The sequence below is a fragment of the Balaenoptera acutorostrata genome, chromosome 14, assembly GCF_949987535.1.
Source record: "Balaenoptera acutorostrata chromosome 14, mBalAcu1.1, whole genome shotgun sequence".
NCBI lineage: Eukaryota > Metazoa > Chordata > Mammalia > Artiodactyla > Balaenopteridae > Balaenoptera > Balaenoptera acutorostrata.
In genome coordinates, this window is record NC_080077.1 from 13,027,386 (window position 1) to 13,046,391 (window position 19,006).

The 19,006-nt window shown below is 37.4% G+C and overlaps 1 protein-coding gene across 2 annotated transcripts in view; it reads right to left on the minus strand.

Moving 5' to 3' along the window:
- OPRM1 (opioid receptor mu 1) overlaps positions 1-19,006 on the minus strand; it is a 174,733-nt gene that overhangs the window by 134,297 nt on the left and 21,430 nt on the right. The window contains exons 2-4 of one of the 2 annotated variants that reach the window (XM_007186137.2): positions 7,604-7,956; positions 6,179-6,699; positions 3,472-3,516 (exon numbers count right to left, since the gene is read on the minus strand). In XM_007186137.2, the coding sequence (XP_007186199.1) occupies positions 3,472-3,516; positions 6,179-6,699; positions 7,604-7,956 (919 nt within the window). Of the gene's footprint in view, positions 1-3,471; positions 3,517-6,178; positions 6,700-7,603; positions 7,957-19,006 lie in introns of those variants that run through there. The other variant, XM_028167459.1, reaches the window with a different exon arrangement.

Sequence of the window (19,006 nt, forward strand, 5' to 3'; positions counted from 1 at the left end):
TTCTTGTTTACCTCTTTTATGTATAGTAGCGTGTGTATGTTAATCCCAAACTCCTAATTTATCTCCTCTCTGCCATTAAACCCTTTGATAACCATAAGTTTGTTTTCTGTGTCTGTGAGTCTGTTTCTGTTTTGGAAATAAGTTCATTTGTATCATATTTTTAGATTCCACACATAAGTGATATCATATGGTATTTGTCTTTCTCTTTCTGACTGACTTTACTTAGTATGGTAATCTCTAGGTCCATCCATGTTGCTACAAATGGCGTTATTTCATTCTTTTCTGTGGCTGAGAAATATTCCATAGTATATATGTACCACATCTTCTTTATCCATTCCTCTGTCCATGGACATTTAGGTTGCTTCCATGTCTTGGCTGTTGTAAATAGTGTTGCAGTGAACATTGGGGTGCACGTATCTTTTCGAATTAGAGTTTTGTCTGGATATATGCCCAGGAGTGGGATTGCAGGATCATATGGTAACTCTACTTTTAGTTTTTTAAGGAACCTTTATACTGTTCTCCATAGTGGCTGCACCATTCTACATTCCCACCAACAGTGTAGGAAGGTTCCTTTTTATCCACACCCTCTCTAGCATTTGTTATTTGTAGACATTTTAATGATGGTCATCCTGTCTTGTATGAGCTGATACCTCATTGTTGTTTTAATTTGCATTTCTCTAATAATTAGTGATATTGAGCATCTTTCCATGTGCCAGTTGGCCATCTGTGTGTCTTCTTTGGAGAAATGTCTATTTAGGTCTGTTATTACTAATAGTCAAATATTTTGTGGCAATAAATATATTTCCAAGTAAACAATATTTTCTCATCCCAGATTGTAGCCAATTTACAGAAACATATTAAGCTCTTCTGCTATATTTATGAAAGGGATAATTCATTTTAAACTTAGATATACTCTAGTACTGCACATGCATAGAAGCACGCCTATATCATGCATGTGTATGCTCTCTCTCTGTCTCTCTCTCTCTCTCACACACACTCACACAAACACACACACTCCTAACTGGAACTGTTTTCTTTTTAAACCAAAGAATTGAAAGAATAGCCACTTTGGCCTCATTCACAAAATATGCATTAATGTGGTCAAACCTGGTAATTTTGTGAGCTATCTTCATTTGGGACTTTTGTCATGGAATTGAAATGCTTTTCCTTCTCAAATTGGTTCTCCACAGATGTCTTGTAAAAAAATCAAGAGCCAGCTTTTGAGAGTGATTTGACAAATTAGGCTTCTGCTTTTAGTTTAGCTGGGGATAATATAGTTTTTTAGTTAACAAAAATGCAAAGCATCTCCTCATTCCTTGACCTGCTACTTTGATCAAAATGTCAAGAAGCTGCTTAAAAAATAGTAACCCAAGGGTTTAGGAATGGGCTTGCCATATTGATGAGGAGTTAGCAGGGGGTACCATAATGTTAGCTTTATCATTGTTACACTACTTTGTTCTATAAGACTCACTGATTGATATATTAGAAAGTTAAGGCTTTGTCACAAGATAACTACATTATTTTGCTAAACACAAGATTTATTTGGTGAAAAAAATTAGTATCAATCAGCTTGACCGAATGGGTTACTCAGGTTAGACAAAACAGTAACTTTGGTAGTGTTTGGATGAAGTTACATTTTAAATCAGCTTTCAGTTTAGTGTTTTGTTCAAAATTCAGATTATTGGACCCTACCTTGACTCAATGAACCAGATTTCTTAGAGTTCCTCAAAAGCTACACTTTCTGGAGCTCACTGTAAAGCTTGAGATCCTCTGCCTGAGACCATACGCTAATATTCGAGTGCAAAGTGGTATTTTGTGGGATAGCAGAGAAAAGTTTTGGATTAATATGAGAAGTCTAGGTATTTGTCTGTGTTCTGCCTCTTACTGGTGGTTTGATCTTGTATAATCATTTAACCTCCCTGAACATTTATTTTTTTCATGTTTACCCATTAGGGTTATTACAGGAAGCCGACGTGATAAAAGCACTTTTTAATCTGCATGCTATCATATAAGAGTAAGATAACATTATTATTATGGTTATAGTGAATGCAAACTCTTTAAATAATAATCTAACTGACATAACAGAGTTTTCTTTTCCCATATAATGTTATACATTAAAAAATAATCTAGGTGTCAAAACTAAAAATACATTAGAGAACGTGATCAGGGTGGAAACCAAGCAGTGAAGGCAGACCAGCATCTCAGGTCTGAGTTGGACCTGGACTGATTTGAGCAAATGATGGAAGTGTTTTGAAGCCAAGTGGAATCCAATGAGGACAACAACAGGGTACAAAGAAATTAAATTGCATTGAGAGCAGATGGAAAATGAATGCCTTTGCCTAAGTCTACCTACCAAAGGTCTGGAAGACATAAAGACAACAAGCTGAACATAAATCAGGTATGAATCACTACAGCTGGAGCAGTACGCTGGACCCTGGAATGCATAAAAGAATAGGAGACCATCTTTTTTTATTTTTTATTTTCCACATTGAGCCAGGGTATGAGCTCTTTAGGGCACTGAGTCTGGTTCCTGACCTCCTTATCAATAGCACTTATTAAAAATAAAATTAGAAGGCAAGCACCAATGTAAGAAAATTTTTGGAAAGTGTAACTTTGGATCAGAGGACTAAAGGCTGGAGAGAAAAAATGAAGAATCCCTCCTGTGAATATTTTTTTTACTGAAGGGAGAGCCTGAAATAATGTCAGGGTATTACACAATCCTTTAGCTTGTCAATCAGTGGTAAGAAAGGGGTCACTCCTACCCCCTCCATATCTCCTGAAATATCAAAAGATATTTATTCAATCATTCATTTATTCAACAGATGTTTTTGGAGTACGTTTTACTGTGCTAAGCAGATACTGGAGATACAAGAAGGAGCCAGGCAGATATAATTTGTGCTCTCAGGAAGCTAAGGCTAACCTGTCCCATGCCCCATGTGCCTACTGTAGATGGTTAGCAAAAGTGGCCACAGTGACTTCCCTCCCTACATCCACACCCCTTCGCAATGTGACTGCAGCTCCATCAATAGGTGGAGTCTGTTTTCCCACCCTTTGAACCTAGAACCTGTGATGGCCATGAGAACAAGCTTGGGCTAACACAGATGATGGTAGATGAGGATCCATGAGGAGCTAGCTATTCTCGCTATGGCCACCTTAGATCAGCTGGCTGACAGCCCATAGAGCAGCTCACCACAGAGTGAGCCCAGCTAAGACTGGAAGAGCTGTCTAGCCCAGCCCAGCCCAAATAACTGATCTATAGAATTGTAAACTAAATAAATGGTTGCTTTCAGTCATTAAATTTTGGAATGATTTGTTATGCAGCAAAAACTGACCAAGTAGCCCTTACCTATGTAAGTATGACTCAAAGTTTATCTTGGGCACATAATTTTTTTATATGATCAAATTACCTTGATAACTGCCAACTCTCCACTTGACTTTGCGTTGCATGGACATGATCTCAGTGTACAGTTGTCAGAATACAGACACCCTGGGAAGGTTTGATATTGGATCTGTGATCTGCAGAATATGAAGTTGACTAATGTGCTTGACATGTGACACATACAGTACAACATATTTCTTGGAGAAAATACAAATAACATAGATAGGCAGGACATAAACATCTACAATGGTACAGACAGCAGTTAAACAGTTAATGCAAATCCAGTTAGCTTTGTTTCCTAACGTGACGGTTCATGACTTAAAAAAAAAAAAAAAAAAAAAAAAGAAAACCTCTCTGTCAGATACTGAATTTGTAAGCGAATCAATGTCCTATAGACACAGCAGTAAAGTCTCCAATTTTTCCCCCAAATAATTTTATTATTTTGATATATTAGTGAAAATATCACCAAAGACTTATGTATTGTTCCAGATGTCTGTGTGTAACTGCCTTGATTCTAATGATGACACATCAGTGGAGATTAGTGAAAGGGATATTTGATTTATCTTAATTTTCAAATATGTCAGGGTGTCTTTTCCTCTTTTCCTGGCATTCACTCTTCTGTGTCCAGCTTTCCCAGCTAGGCATCTTGGGAAAGCAGCCAATTCCAGGGCTAATGTGTTTCTGCTGTTATCTGACACTGACGCTGCTTCAGAGAGGCAGCAATGAAGATAAGCCCCATTTGGATGTATTTTTAAAGCAAACTTTTTGGTTACTTAGCCCAGAGCTTCCCCAGTTAGCTTCCTTTCTCCTCTCTCTGGCTGTGCAAGAACCACACATGTGGCTGTGAAACTGCTGGATTTGGAGGGGAGTCAAGGGCAGTGTCGGGGCAGCTGAAGGACACATGCTGAACTCAGGAAAAACGCTCCACCAGACAAGCTGGGAGCTGTATTTCCAGGAAAGCAAGGCAGGTGAAGGGTTCTGAGAGGATCAGATATGACAAGAGGCCCCGGCAGTGGTCCAGGGTACAATACCAGCAGCCACTCCCCGAAGTGCCTGAAAGGAGAGGGAGGGTATAAACAGGTGCTTAAAGAGAGAGAACGAATCCTTTACAATGGCCATCGTTTTGCTCCAATGGTAAATATTTTAACCTTAGTTTAGGACTGAGGGTTTTAAGTTGCATTCCTTAACGTATTATCCTCAGATTAGAGAAAAATCTATTTAAATTCCTACCCTCTTTAAGTTATTCACAAGATTTCCAGAGTCCCTGAGAAGGAGAGCCGCTTAGTAAAAGGAGGAGGCTTACAGGCCTTGATGTGAAGAAAAACATAAATAAATAAACAGAGTAGAAAAACAGTTCTTTCTGGTTTTTTCTGAAATGGAATTAGAAGTGAGACATAATAAGTTAATAATTTCCTTTTGGTTGGAAATAGGCCTGCCATCATTACCTCATGTTCCCCAGGGCTTGCAAGTTCCTGGGTTCATTTTAGCATTATTTAATATCAAGAATATGAGGATTACCGTCGCTACAGCAGATCCTTCTGGGCCATATTACATCGGTCCTGTGGTCAGTGAGAAGGGGTGAGCCTGGGCTGGGTTGGGTGGCAGTAGTGGCAGTCACAAGGGACAGCGAGGGGTGGGGAAGAGGAAGCAGAGAGGAAGCAGCTGCATCCTAAGGGAACCAGGCTCTCCCTCTGGCTCCTCGACTTGACCTCCTGATCATTTTTAGGGAGCCATCTGTCCCCACAGTTCTTCTCTCTGACCCTAGAAACTTTATCTAAGATTCTGACATGAGGATTTACTTTCACAGGGAGTTTGAATTTGAGTTCTGTGTTATAAAATTACACAGGCTGTGAGTTTTGGATGCTGGCAACATCATTCAGAAATTTACTTACTTAAATTAATTTTAATAATTAAGTGACTGATTTACTTTACAGGTCAGACTCCAAAGTTTCCAAACCAGTGGCTTAACAAGGCAATATTAACTTAGAGACAGATTTTTTTTTTCTCTTTCCTCCTTTTTGATTTCTCATGTGATTATTCTGTTGTGTGTAAACCTTGCATCTTCTGTGCAAGCTCCCATCTGTACTCTTCTGTGCATAGGGATATATCTTCCAACAAATAGTCACTCCTCATTATGTTAACCTCAGCTGGTATGATGACTGTTGCAAAACTAATTTAGTTCTAATAATTAAGTAATAAGTTTGATGTTTTCTCTAGAGTTCAGGTATAAAAATTTATAAATCAGTGACTTAACAAAGTTAAGGACAGGCCATTTAATCCTCTTTTCTCCTTTGGTGTGACAATGAGTTGCTGGGAACATCGTCCCCCATCACTACAGTGTGCAAAGTGCTGACACTTTCTCTGTAACCATAGTTCCAGAGCAGGACTGGCTTTTGAGAAGTGACAGGGACATTGGAGTGATATGCATGAAACACCTAACTTTGGGGGGAATGAAAAGAATTCTAGATTAAGATCACTTCCACAATGTGCTGAAGTCATTAATTTTGCATAGAAGCAAAGGCTGTGAAGATAGTAGATTTTTAGTAGATTTATGGATATCTAGTTGGAATGTCTTTATATCTGAATGAATATGTACAAAATACATAGAGCTCAACTTATGTAACGAAGTGCCTCTCTGTCACAATGATCATAATTTGCTCCCCTCCTCCCCGCCTCCTCACTGATCTCAATCCCCTGGTTACTGATCCTCTTCCAGTGGATTCAAATCTTGGATTTTAAGAAGCTCTATAATTTTTCTGTCATCCCCAGGAGGTACACCCTATCCTAGAAGCTGCATACCTGATGGTTAGTCCTATCCACTGTATTGGCCGTGGAGGGGAGGTCTCTGGTGTTCTGACGCATTCTAGTGGAGTTTTGCTGCTCAATGGTGGAGGAAGTTGGGATACAGAACTCTCTGAAGCATCGTTTGAAGTTTTCATCCAGAAATGCGTAAAGGACTGGGTTCAGGCAGCTGTTTGTGTAACCTAGAGCAATGCAGAAGTGCCAGGAAACAGTCTGGAAAGTAGTTTCTGGGATTGTGATCAAGGCTTTGATGATGACGTAAATGTGAATGGGGGTCCAGCAGACAATGAACACGGCCACAACCACCAGCACCATCCTGGTGATTCTTCGCAGGTTCCGATCCTTTTCTTTGGAGCCAGAGAGCATGCGGACACTCTTGAGGCGTAAGATCATCAGTCCATAACACACCGTAATGATGAGGACAGGCATGATGAAGGCAAAGATGAAAACACAGATTTTCAGCAGGTTTTCCCAGTACCAGGTTGGGTGAGAAAATGTTAGTGTACAATCTATGGAACCTAGAAGAAAAGAATTATAAGGAAGAATTAGCAACAACTTTTAATGATGTCATTAGGTGTTACGATTGCCATTTTGCTTTCTAATTTATCGCCTTGACCTGAGTTAACTTATGGCTATCACTACACAAGCCAGAAAAGGAAGATTTAAAGAAATCATGGAAGAAACTCAGTTCTCTTTTGATTTTCAGGGAGAGTTATGTTTTCCAAATATGTCATTTAGGTTGTCCACTTTGATGACATTAAGCTTTCATTCAGTCAACAATTATGGATCTGTCACCATGAGCTAGATCCTCTATGGGGTCTAAGTTGATATAAAAATATAATCACTGTCCAGATTCTATAGGAGTTTCCAGCTAACGGATGTCTTCATTCTGGGTTTTTTTTGGCCACCCATGTGGCTTGCGAGATCTTAGTTCCCCAACCCAGCCACCACCGCAGTGAAAGTGCTGAGTCCTAACCACTGGACTACCAGGGGGTTCCCTTAACTCCACTCTTTGATGGGTGGTTTAGCATTCTGAAATGAGGTCTAAAAAGATAAATTTGTCATGTAGGCAGCCACTTGAGATTTTAAAACAAGCCTCCACTTAATGTTCTTTGGGTTTAAGCTCTAATTACTCTTGAAAGAGCTGTGTTCTTATTTTCCCGTCATTTCGATGAAGTAAGTGCAGAGAAATCAGGAACCAATAGATTATGGTTTATCTTCTCTTTCAAATGTTTACTGGACATAAAATTATAGGGGGAAATTCCTATTTCAAAATATTCAAAACTATTTTGCTAAAAAGAATCATTAAAATTACAGTTTGACTACAGCATGGGACTACTCCATAATTTCTACTTGGCTTATGACTTCACCAACATATCTATCTATATTCTCTCTATCCCTCAGGCCTGCAGCCATACTCACCTTGCCGGTACTTTGTTGTTGCCATGAACATCACAGGCAGACCAATGGCTGAAGAGAGGATCCAGTTGCAGATGTTGACGATCTTGGCATTGCGAGGAGTGCGGAAATCCAGGGCCTTGACGGGATGGCAGACTGCGATGTAGCGATCAATGCTCATGGTGCAGAGGGTGAATATGCTGGTGAACATATTATAGTAATCTATGGAGATCACAATCTTGCAGAGGATGGTTCCAAATGGCCATGTTCCCATTAGGTAATTGACACTCTGGAAGGGCAGGGTACTGGTTGCTAGGGCATCTGCCAGAGCAAGGTTGAAAATATAGATGTTGGTGGCAGTCTTCATTTTGGTGTATCTAAGAGATGAAGGAAGAGCAGTGGCACCGCCAGAAAGAAATAAAGCCATCAGTGTGAAATATAGTTAAGCTTTCAATTAAAAAGCAAAAACTAAAAAACAAAAAACAGAACAAAGCAAAACCCCCCAAAACCAGAGCAAAAACAATTGCAAGGATTAGTGGAAAGCATTTGAGATTAGATTCAGAGGAACTCTTTCACAGTACTAGATTGGCCATTTATAACCATGTGCCTATGGGCTATATATATAATTTCTCTACCTATCAGTTTCGTTATCTGTAAAAAAAGTTATAATAATAGCTGCCATACTGATTTATTGGTTTATTTGCTTTTTTAAAAAATGTGCCAGACACTGTGATAGGTGTAATAGACACAGGGAGCACTCAGTCAAGTATCCAGACATGTGGTAATAATACATTTTAATTCTAAATATATGAGAAAAATTTCAGCTATATAGTTAAAATTATGGAACAATGTAATCGTGCAAGAGTGTATGTATATGTACGTGTATACACATACACATGAACACACACACAAATATACAGGCTATTATGGAGTCATAGAGATGAGGCAAAGGGAATAGTAGGGGTAACATAAAGAAAGAAGGAAGGCATCTTGGGAGTGTACATGCACAAGTTTGATCTTACAGTTGGTAGGAGTAGGTCATTCAAGACAGAAAGAAAGCCCAAGCAAAGGCATAGAGGTGAAATGGCATGATGTGTATGTTTGGCACTGAAAGAGTAAAAATGCCACCAGGAATGACAACGGATCTGATAAGGGAGGAATATAGAGGCCAGTTCATAGAGGGACTTGTATACCATGGTAAGAAGATTAGACTTTATCCACTTTGTGATGGGGAAGCTAAGGTTGTTTGTCTTGTTTTTATTATTTAATAACTTTATGGAGGCATATAATAAAAGTATACAATTTGATAAGTTTTGCTATATGTACACACTTTCGAACCCATCATCATAACCAAGAGCAGGGATTGGCTTGCACACTCAATTAGACTGCACTTGATTTTGTAAATAGTTCTATTGGTACACACCCACACCCATTTAATTACTTCTTATCTATAACTGTTTTGATGATGCAATGGCAGAGTTGAGTAGTTGCAACAGAGACTATATGGCTTGCAAAGCCTAAAATATTTGCTATCTGGCCCTTTACAGCAAAAAATGCCAACTCTTGATCAAGATAATGAACATGTCAATCACTCCCCCCTCAATGTTTCCTTGTGCAGCTCTTTAATCTTTCCATCTTGTCCCTCCCTGCCTTGACCCCCACTCCCACTGTTCTATAGGCAATCACTGATCTTGATCTCCTTTCTGTCATTATAGATTAGTTTGTATTTTCTAGACTTTTTATGTAAATAGAATCACCCAATATGTACTCTTTTTTTGTCTAGCTTCTTTCACTCAGCACAATTATTTTGAAATTTATTCACGTTGTTGCATGCATCAATGATTCATTCTTTTTTATTGTCCAGTGGTATTCCATTGTATGGATATGTCATAACTTGTTTATCCACTCACCCATTAATGGGAATTGGGTTGCATCCACTTTTTAGATATTACAAATTAGCTGTTATGAACATTTTTGTACAAGTATTTGCATGGACTTATGTCTTTCTGTCTCTGGGATAAGTATTTAGGAGAGTTATGTGTCCTCAAAGCCGCAGAAATTAGAACTACCAAGTAGAAGACATAAACAGGTATGGCGAGACACTAATGAATTATATCTGATGTTAGAAGAACATCTTGCAAATATATTGTCAAATTGTCAAATATATTTGACACTCCACATCTATCTGCTCTGCTGTTGGTAACAGGACCTCAATTTCACTCTAATGAGCCACTCATTTCCCATTCTCAGTCCATGTGCTTTGTGATGGGCTCCATTGCCAGTTCAAGGCATGAAGATTTAAAGTGAATGCCCAGCAATGGTCTCATGTTTCAACTAGAGCCAGTGAGATTTTGGGGGGACTTCTGGGGAAAGAGTATATTATTTTTAAATAATTAAACCTGAGAGGTTGCAAGGTATGTAGTTGTTGGAAGAGCCTGTCTGAAAATGGATTTAACCCACAGCATGTGGATCTGAGAGAGTGAGAGAGAAACCCATACCTAAAGCCTGCATGATGTAAAGGCATACTCGACCGCGTTAGTCACCTTCCCAGCCAGCAGACCTTACATTTCACATCTTATCTTTAGCAGAATGTTTTATGTTAAATAATCAGGTTCTTTACTGTCAGTTTATGCCTCATCATACTTTTAACATTTTCTTCAGGCTCATCTTAGCACCAGGTACTTAAGGATGTATGATTGTTTCATTAAAAAAAAAATCCTTTCCTCCCCCAGAATGAGATGTTTGTGAAGCAAAATTAGGTTAGGGTTCCACATCACAAAAGGAAAAGTGAATATTTATCTATAAAAGCTGTGTCAATTGGCATTTTATAGGAATAATGCTGTTTTTCTCCATTTATCCAAAGAGATTTCCTCTAAAGATAGCCAGTATTCGTATCCCAGTTACTCACCCTTTGAATCACAGCAACATACAAAACAGAGTTCAGCAGTTTCCAAAATATGTGAAAGAAAATAATTATACAAGACTAAAGGTTTGGGAATTCCACTTGCCTCTGGCATATCTCCAAAGGCTTCAATCTGAAGGGATAGTCTGACCAGAAGAGGGGTCATGCAGTCCAGCAAACATGAGCTTTTCATTCTTTTCTGTTCTGATGTGGTGGTATGAACATTGCCCCAGGAAAGTTACAGGAACAATCAGAGTCACGCTATAAGTTATAGGTGTATACGAACCAGAGCTAGCAAGCATGCCAAAGAGGTGAGCCGGAGGAAGGATTACCTTTGGGTTCAGTTTACCTGGGTGGGTCTGAGTAGAACTCCTGGATGTCAACACACAATCCTTTTTCCATCTTTTGTACCTATGAGTTCTTACTGTGTCATAGATGAGTTTAGTGGCAAAGTGGGCAAAACAAACTGGGAGGGATAGGTGACATGTTCTCAGAGTGTCTCACCTGTACTACAGGGCCTTTTTGACATTGACTGTTCCTGCTATGCTCACTGAATTGGATCTTTTCCTCTAGGCGGTGGGCCAAGCTATTTTATCCTTTCTAGTTAGCCCACTGAAATTTTCCTAGTATGTATTTTAAAACATTTGTTCTAAATGACCGAGTAGTTTATTTGCTATATGAATCCAAATGAATTACAATGCAACTATTAAAAAAATATTCTTCTCAGGACCTTCAATGCTTGACCCATTAGAGTGATTTTATGAAGACTCCAGATGCTGTGTTGGGGAGGAGGCATTATGAAGCCCATTTCATTGGCAGCTCACCTATTCTCCTGTGTTCCATATATACCTTTTGTTTGTAAGTACCCTTCCTTTTTTGTGGTTATAATTCCTATTTATCTTCAGATGCATTCTTCATTCCATTTCTCCATATATTACCACTTACCAAAACATCATTGATTTTTGACCCATTTGTGCTAAATGAAGCCAAACTGAATAAATTACTCTTGTATACCAATGGGATGGGCTTTGTAAACCTTTTGTTGTTGTTGTTCTATTTTGTTTTTGAGTTAATTCTTGAATTGTGATGACCTTATCTCTGTCCAGAAATAAAACGGACCAAGGATGCTTGAAAAGAGGAAGAACGTATTCCAGAATCCAGCTTGTCAGTTTTGTACCCCGTCATGTGCTTCACATGGCTCTCTACCTATTTTAGGAGTTCACAATATAACTAGCTGGGATGTACAGAAGATTTTCGCCTCTTTTTGGGCTGATTTTCTGCCCTTTGATGTTTTACCAAATGGAGGTTATTTATTTATTTTTTTTTGCTAATATCAGTGAAGAAGAAAGATGTCTAACTCAGTAAGGATTCAATGAGCCCCTTCTATATGTTCAGCATTGTGCTTGGAAAGATACCTTTTTCACATCTGTCATGACTTTCATATCCACTTACCCTCACATAGAGAAATTCATATTTTTTTTTAGAATTTTTAAAAAAATTTATTTATTTATATTTGGCTGCGTTGGGTCTTCGTTTCTGTGTGAGGGCTTTCTCTAGTTGCAGCAAGCGGGGGCCACTCGTCATCGCGGTGCGCGGGCCTCTCACTGTCACGGCCTCTCTCGTTGCGGAGCACAGGCTCCAGACGCGCAGGCTCAGTAGTTGTGGTGCATGGGTTTAGTTGCTCCGTGGCATGTGGGATCTTCCCAGACCAGGGCTCGAACCCGTGTCCCCTGCATTGGCAGGCAGGCTCTCAACCACTGAGCCACCTGGGAAGCCCCGAAATTCATATTTTTAATGGAGAAAAAACCTCCTTAGAGTGTTGTCTTTTAATACTCATGATTAATTGGATAAATCCAATGAAATAAAGGTACTTGTCCTACATTTCAGGTTATTATTTAGATGAAGAAAATGGTCATATTAGTACCTACCTGAATCTCTCCTTTATTATCCATTCCATTCTGTTGTCTCAGGCAAACGTACGTGTGTGTGTGTGTGTGTGTGTGTGTAAAAGAGAGAGAGAGAGAGAGAGGCTGAAAACAACCAAAACCTATGATACATTCTCATTAGGTAGTAACACAGAAAGAGACCATATATTAGTTTATTATTTTCTGTTATCTTCTCAACTAGCTTAGTGGAGGGAACAGGGGATTTCTCACTTTGCTCTAAAATATTCTAAAACATTTTACTTACATTTATTTCAAAGCGGTTTCTGTGGTCAGTGACCAAATTTCCAATGAGTTTATACTAGCAAAAGGAGAGAGTAGTATTCTGAGACCTCTGAGTCCTGCAGACAGAAAAGTGATTATTGTTTACTAATTTGCCTCAGAAGAGAAGACAGAGAGAGGTTTACAGGAAATTAAACAGAGAGGCACCTCCTTCCAGAGGTCAATTGCCTCCTTCTGTCTCTGTGTCACCGGAGTGTAACAACCATCAGAGTCTTTTTCGTTGAGTGGTACTCTTTTTTTTTCATCCATACCACCTTTTTGTTGTTGTTGTTTTTCTCTATATTCCTACTTTCCTCCTACTCCATGTCCCATTAATGAAAATTCATGAAAAAAATAGCCTTCGGATGGAACAAGGACAAAAATCTGCTTTCTTCAAGCAGTGGATGAACTTTATAAATAGAAAATGCAAAACGAGTAACCGTATTTTTATTTTCGCATTTGGTGCTAGAAAAAATCAGAATAAAATGTGTGACTCCTTTTAATAATTGCATAGAATTCTAATGGCACTAGAATGTAATATACTTCTATTGTACTGAACATCCTGCTAACCTCATCATTTCATTCTCTTTTGGCTTCCAATTTGTCAATTTTCTTCTTTATTTTTCTTATTTTATTGCATGCATTTTTGTAAGGCTCTTTAAATCCTCTTGTTAGACTTGGGAACTGAGGTGGAGGATGGGGAGAGAACAGGGCCACACATCAATGGAGAGGGAAGGAAATGAAAAGAGAGACTCTTCCATTATGGCCAAGAGACTTTGCTTAACCATTTTTTGCATTACGCCTTTTGGAAGTGCTTGTTTTCTGCTTTATTTGATTTCTGAAAATTTTATATACTTCAGAATATTTATTTCATCAGAAGTTTATATGAAAAAAATAATGTTTTTTCCTTGATTCCTGTATTCTGTGATAAATAACATTTACCTATTATAGAAACATAATACCATGCTAAATCCTTTGATGTACGTAAACCATTATAATTCGGTGAAATATTCTTATCTGTGACTTTAGATTTTTGTTTCCTGAAATATAGATTTTTATCTCTTTAGACCAAATTACTTCAAAAACAGCATCAGAATATCTGTCTCAGCCTTTTGCTTCATAGATAATAATGTTTTATTTTTATTCTAAAGGCCTGTTTTTAAAATTTAGAAATACTTTAGGGACTTCCCTGGTGACGCAGTGGTTAAGAATTTGCCTGCCAATACAGGGGACACAGGTTTGATCCCTGGTCTGGGAAGATCCCATATGCCTTGGAGCAACTAAGCCCGCAAGCCACAACTACTGAGCCTGTGCACCACAACTACTGAACCCACGTGTTGCAACTACTGAAATCCGCACGCCTAGAGCCTGTGATCTGCAACAAGAGAAGCCAACGCAATGAGAAGCCCATGCACCGCAACAAAAAGTAGCCCCAGCTTGCCGCACTAGAGAAAGCCTGTGAGCAGCAATGAAGACCTAACACAGACAAAAGAAAAAAAGAAATACTTTAGCTTCCAAATTTGGGAGTTCTAAGAGAAAAGGAAATTCCTTATTTTAGGATCTGAAAGTTTAGGATCTGAAAAATAATCAAATGTGCATTACCACTAACATCAAATAATAATATATCCCTAGGTATTTCTTTAATATTGAAGGAACAAAAGAAAAAACTTCAAAATACAATAAACAATTCTACCAATGTCAATATTAGAAAATTGCTTTTTGAAGAAGCTCAAGTGTATGCTGTAGATTATAAATTTTTAGAGAGAGTAGACTATGAGTAGAATTATTATCTACTGCACTTAGTGCAACAAATTTAAGATTTCATCTATACTTTTGGTGATGATGTTGTGTGTATAATCACTCAATACAAGTATTATATGAAAGGTAGCATGAACAGAAAAGTTGAAATGCGATAATTAAATTATCCATTCAAAACAGAATCCAGCACAAGATGGTCACCAGTAAATGGAATTGAATACAGGAAGAAGGGTTTGGACTATAATTATTTTTCTTTATAATAAGACAAAACAACCCTTTTTTTTAGGGAACCCGTGGCTTTTGAAGTAAAAGTAAACAGGGAATATTCCTTTTTGCCTTGTCATTTTGTTGTCAAATTAAAAAGAACTTTGGTCGTAGAAGGTCATGGAACGAAGAGAAGTAACATCTGAAAGGGGCTTTCAAGACCACACAGTCTGATCACCTTTTTTTATGGTGGAAGAAACTAAGCACAGAGAGATGTGCAAAGGTTTGAGACCTTTCCCCCCCATTTCCCTAAGCTTCATTTAAAACAGAACTGTACCTTCTGCGCTGTAACTGCATTGTGGGCCATGTGTATTTCTGGATGTTCATTGCTGATACACTCAACCCACAGTGTAGCTAAAGCAAGGTAGGCATGCAAAGCTTTTTAATCTTCTTTTCAAAGATGCCCATGCTGGGAATATTTTGGGAATTTTGAGATATTTTCTCATTATATCGAATGTTGTAACAGAATCATATTTTTTAAAGGAGAATTGAGTTTACTCCCTTTCCTTTGCTTTACTCTTTCACAGTCCATGATTTAAGCCTATCAATTCTATGTAGTTGACACACAACCTCTCTCTCAAATTCCATGACTACCTTTCCAACTCTCTTTGGGACATCTGTAATCTGCTATTGACTTCTCAAACGCAATACTTGTCAAAGTGTGCTTATTCTTTCTTACCCACCACCAACACCACTACCATCACCATCATCACAATCAATAATAGCAAAATAATCAATAACATCATTGAAGAAGATGTAACAAATGGAGAGTTGAGATAATTAGGAAGACAAAAGTTAATTAAATTTTTAGAAATAGGGAGTAGAAGAGGAAGGGTGAAATACGACTCCCAAATTCTAGCATGGAAGAGTGGACAGATGGTAATATCACTATTTAACAGAGAAGGAAGAGAGGAAAAGCAGTTTTGGTGTTGATAGAAAGTTCAGTTTTGAGTGTACTGTGTTGCGGGACAAAAGAAAAATGACTATTAACTACCCAAATATATGTTTGCAGTTCAGCTGGAGCAATTTATTTATGTCATCAGCCTCTAGATGTTAATTCCAGTCATGCAAGTGGATGAGACTGCCTTTTTGTATGATGCAAAATGTGAAGAATGTTGAAGTTAGAGAAGAACAAAGTTCCATAAAGGGACAGAAAAGAAGAGAAGGCGAGAACAAGGGAGAGACAGAAGGTGTGAATATGTTATACATGATACATCAGAATGTGAATGGGAGAGAAATTAGTTGTAAAATGTCAGAGCCGGAAGCTGTTCTGTGGAAAACTCTTCTAATCACCAGACATACATTTTTGTAAATGGGAGATTTGATTTTTATCAATAACCAACAAAATAGTTATTTTCTATCATGACTATATTTGATTATACAATGTAAAATGCAATTATTCATAGACTATAACATCTATGGCAGTTGCTTGAAATAGAATTTATCAGAATTCTTGCTTTTGAAAGCACAAGTTTGTAGCAGTACCACAGCCATGAGTATGTCTATATGTGATCTCATACATTTTATATATTCTAATATATTAGATCACTTCTTACTTATATGATACATACTTCCCTATAAATCTTATAGCTCATATAAGAAAGAAATTCAACAGAAATTTCCCCAAATTTGATCATCTTAAAAATTTACATTACAATTCCAATATAAATTTGTAGAATGGAAAGACATTTTTCTATAGCCCTAATAAAAATAAATAAATTTTGATCAACTAGGCTAGAGGAAAAATTAAATTATTTTCTACTTACCTATAAGAAATGATAATGCAGAATTGTTAAAAAACTTTAAATTATCTACCAATCTATGAATGACATGTAATATGTTGTTGTCATTTTAATTAACATTTTACTGATTACTCTAGAGGTTGAAAATAATTTTATGTATTCCTTGGTCAATTATATTGCCTCTTCTATTAATTTGTTTTTATTTTTTGCTCATTTTTGCTCATATTTTTCTTATTGACTTGTCAGAGATTAAAATATATACTGTAACTGTAACTATTTCTTCTCAGACTGCTACTGTTTAAAAACATTCACCATGTTTTGCTGTTCCTTAAAACTATCTAATTTTAACCTCCTTGATGGTGTGTGTATGTGTGTGTGTGCGCCCATTTTTCATTAGAGGCTTTTCTTATTATGAAGTTATTAAAATGTGTCTGAAATTTCCTTTTAATAATTTAAAATATAGATTTTTTCAGAATATATTTTTAATTTAAAAAATATAATGCATGCTTATTGTAAAAATAAATAATACAGGAAAGCACAAAGGAAATAGAAACCTGGAACTCTACCACCTGGTGATAGCATTTTGGCCAACATCCTTCTAAAGATCTTCTTATACATGAGAAGAGTAACTTTCATTAACACTGGCTACTGACCTGGCATTGCACTAAGTAAATTTACAAAACTGAAGGGAGAGGTATTTAATCATCCTCATGTTACAGATGAGCAAACTAGTCCTCAGAGATCAGCTACCTTACCCAACGTTGTAAAGCCCATAAGTGACAGAACTGGTTTTACCTCAGGTCTGTTCACTGCTCCATGCTGCCCCCCTCTAATGTATCAGAATGTCACAGAGGTAGGATTTGAGTCTTGTTACTCTTCCAAGCCCAGCACATAGGAGACACTCAAAAATGCTTATTATATTTGGTTATCTAAAAATATATATAATCTTTTAAAAAAAATTTTTTAAATTTTTATTAGTTTTTTAATTTTAGAATTTTATTTTATTTTTATACAGCAGGTTCTTATTAGTTATCCATTTTATACATGTCAATCCCAATCTCCCAATTCATTCCCCACCCCTCCCGCCACTTTCCCTGCTTGGTGTCCATACATTTGTTCTCTGCATCTGTGTCTCTATTTCTGCCCTGCAAACCAGTTCATCTGTACCATTTCTCTAGGTTCCACATATATGTGTTAATATACGATATTTGTTTTTCTCTTTCTGACTTACTTCACTCTGTATGACAGTCTCTAGATCCATCCACGTCTCTACAAATGACCCAACTTCATTCCTTTTTATGGCTGAGTAATATTCCATTGTATGTATATACCACATCTTCTTTATCCAGTCGTCTGTTGATGGGCATTTAGGTTGCTTCCATCACCTGGCTATTGTGAATAGTGCTGCAGTGAACATTGGGCTGCATGTGTCTTTTTGAATTATGGTTTTCTCTGGGTATATGCCCAGTAGTGGGATTGCTGGGTCATATAGTAATTCTATTTTTAGTTTTTTAAGGAACCTCCATACTGTTCATACTGTTAATCTTTATTCAAGAAACACCTGAACATAATTTCATCCTTGTGAGGAAAAATGCCAGTTCCTCTTCTCCTATCTCATTCCTATTGCTAATGTGGTCATTTTCAGTATTTGTAACTGATTATCTAATCTTTACTTCAATATCTCTAAATAACGTGCTTCTAGAGTATGTTGAGGAAGTTACCTCTGAAATATATACTTTGGCTTGACATTCACAATGGTTTGGCTCACTTTATTCCATCCGTCTTCTTCTTTACTCCAATGGTGTTGATGGAAAATTCTGATTTTCTTCCTTCGCAATGAATTATCCCTTCTCTGTCTTGCAATTTTATCTCTTTTATGTTCTTGAATCTCATTAATATATGATGAGACTTTTTTTAAAGATTGATTGTGCTTGGCACTCAGAGAGTCCCTCCAGTTTGAAGTTTCATCACTTTCTTTAGTTACGGGAAATGTGGGGCTATTCTTCAAATAGTGCCTCTCTTCCATTCCCTCTGTTGTTTACTTCTAATAGATAGCTCTTCTCTGTCTACACTTCTGGTATCTCATTTGTTTTCTCATCCTTTCCATTTCTATCTCATTTACTACATTCTTCCAGCTCACGAACATACTCTTGATCTTCCCTCTTTTTGTGTTACCCATAGAATACTGAATGCCAAATATTGTGGTTGTTATCTTCAGAATTTCAAATTTGGTTTCTTATGTAACAAACACATACGTAGGCTATTGCTCTGAGTGCTCTACATTTGTTAAATAATTAGGTAAGTGTTATGATTAGCTCCATTATACAGATGAGCGAACTAAGGCACGAACTGGTTAGGTAATTTGCCCTAGGGACCCCTGACTGGCAATTGTTAGAAGCAGGGTTTGAGCTCACATTATTTGGGTCCTTAGCTGCTATGCTTTGCTTGTTAATTATCATCTCTTCTTATTTTCAGAATAAAAATAAGAAGAATTCTCCTTGTTTCATGGAAAAAATACTTTCACCTCTCTGAAGATATTAAATATAACTTATTTTAA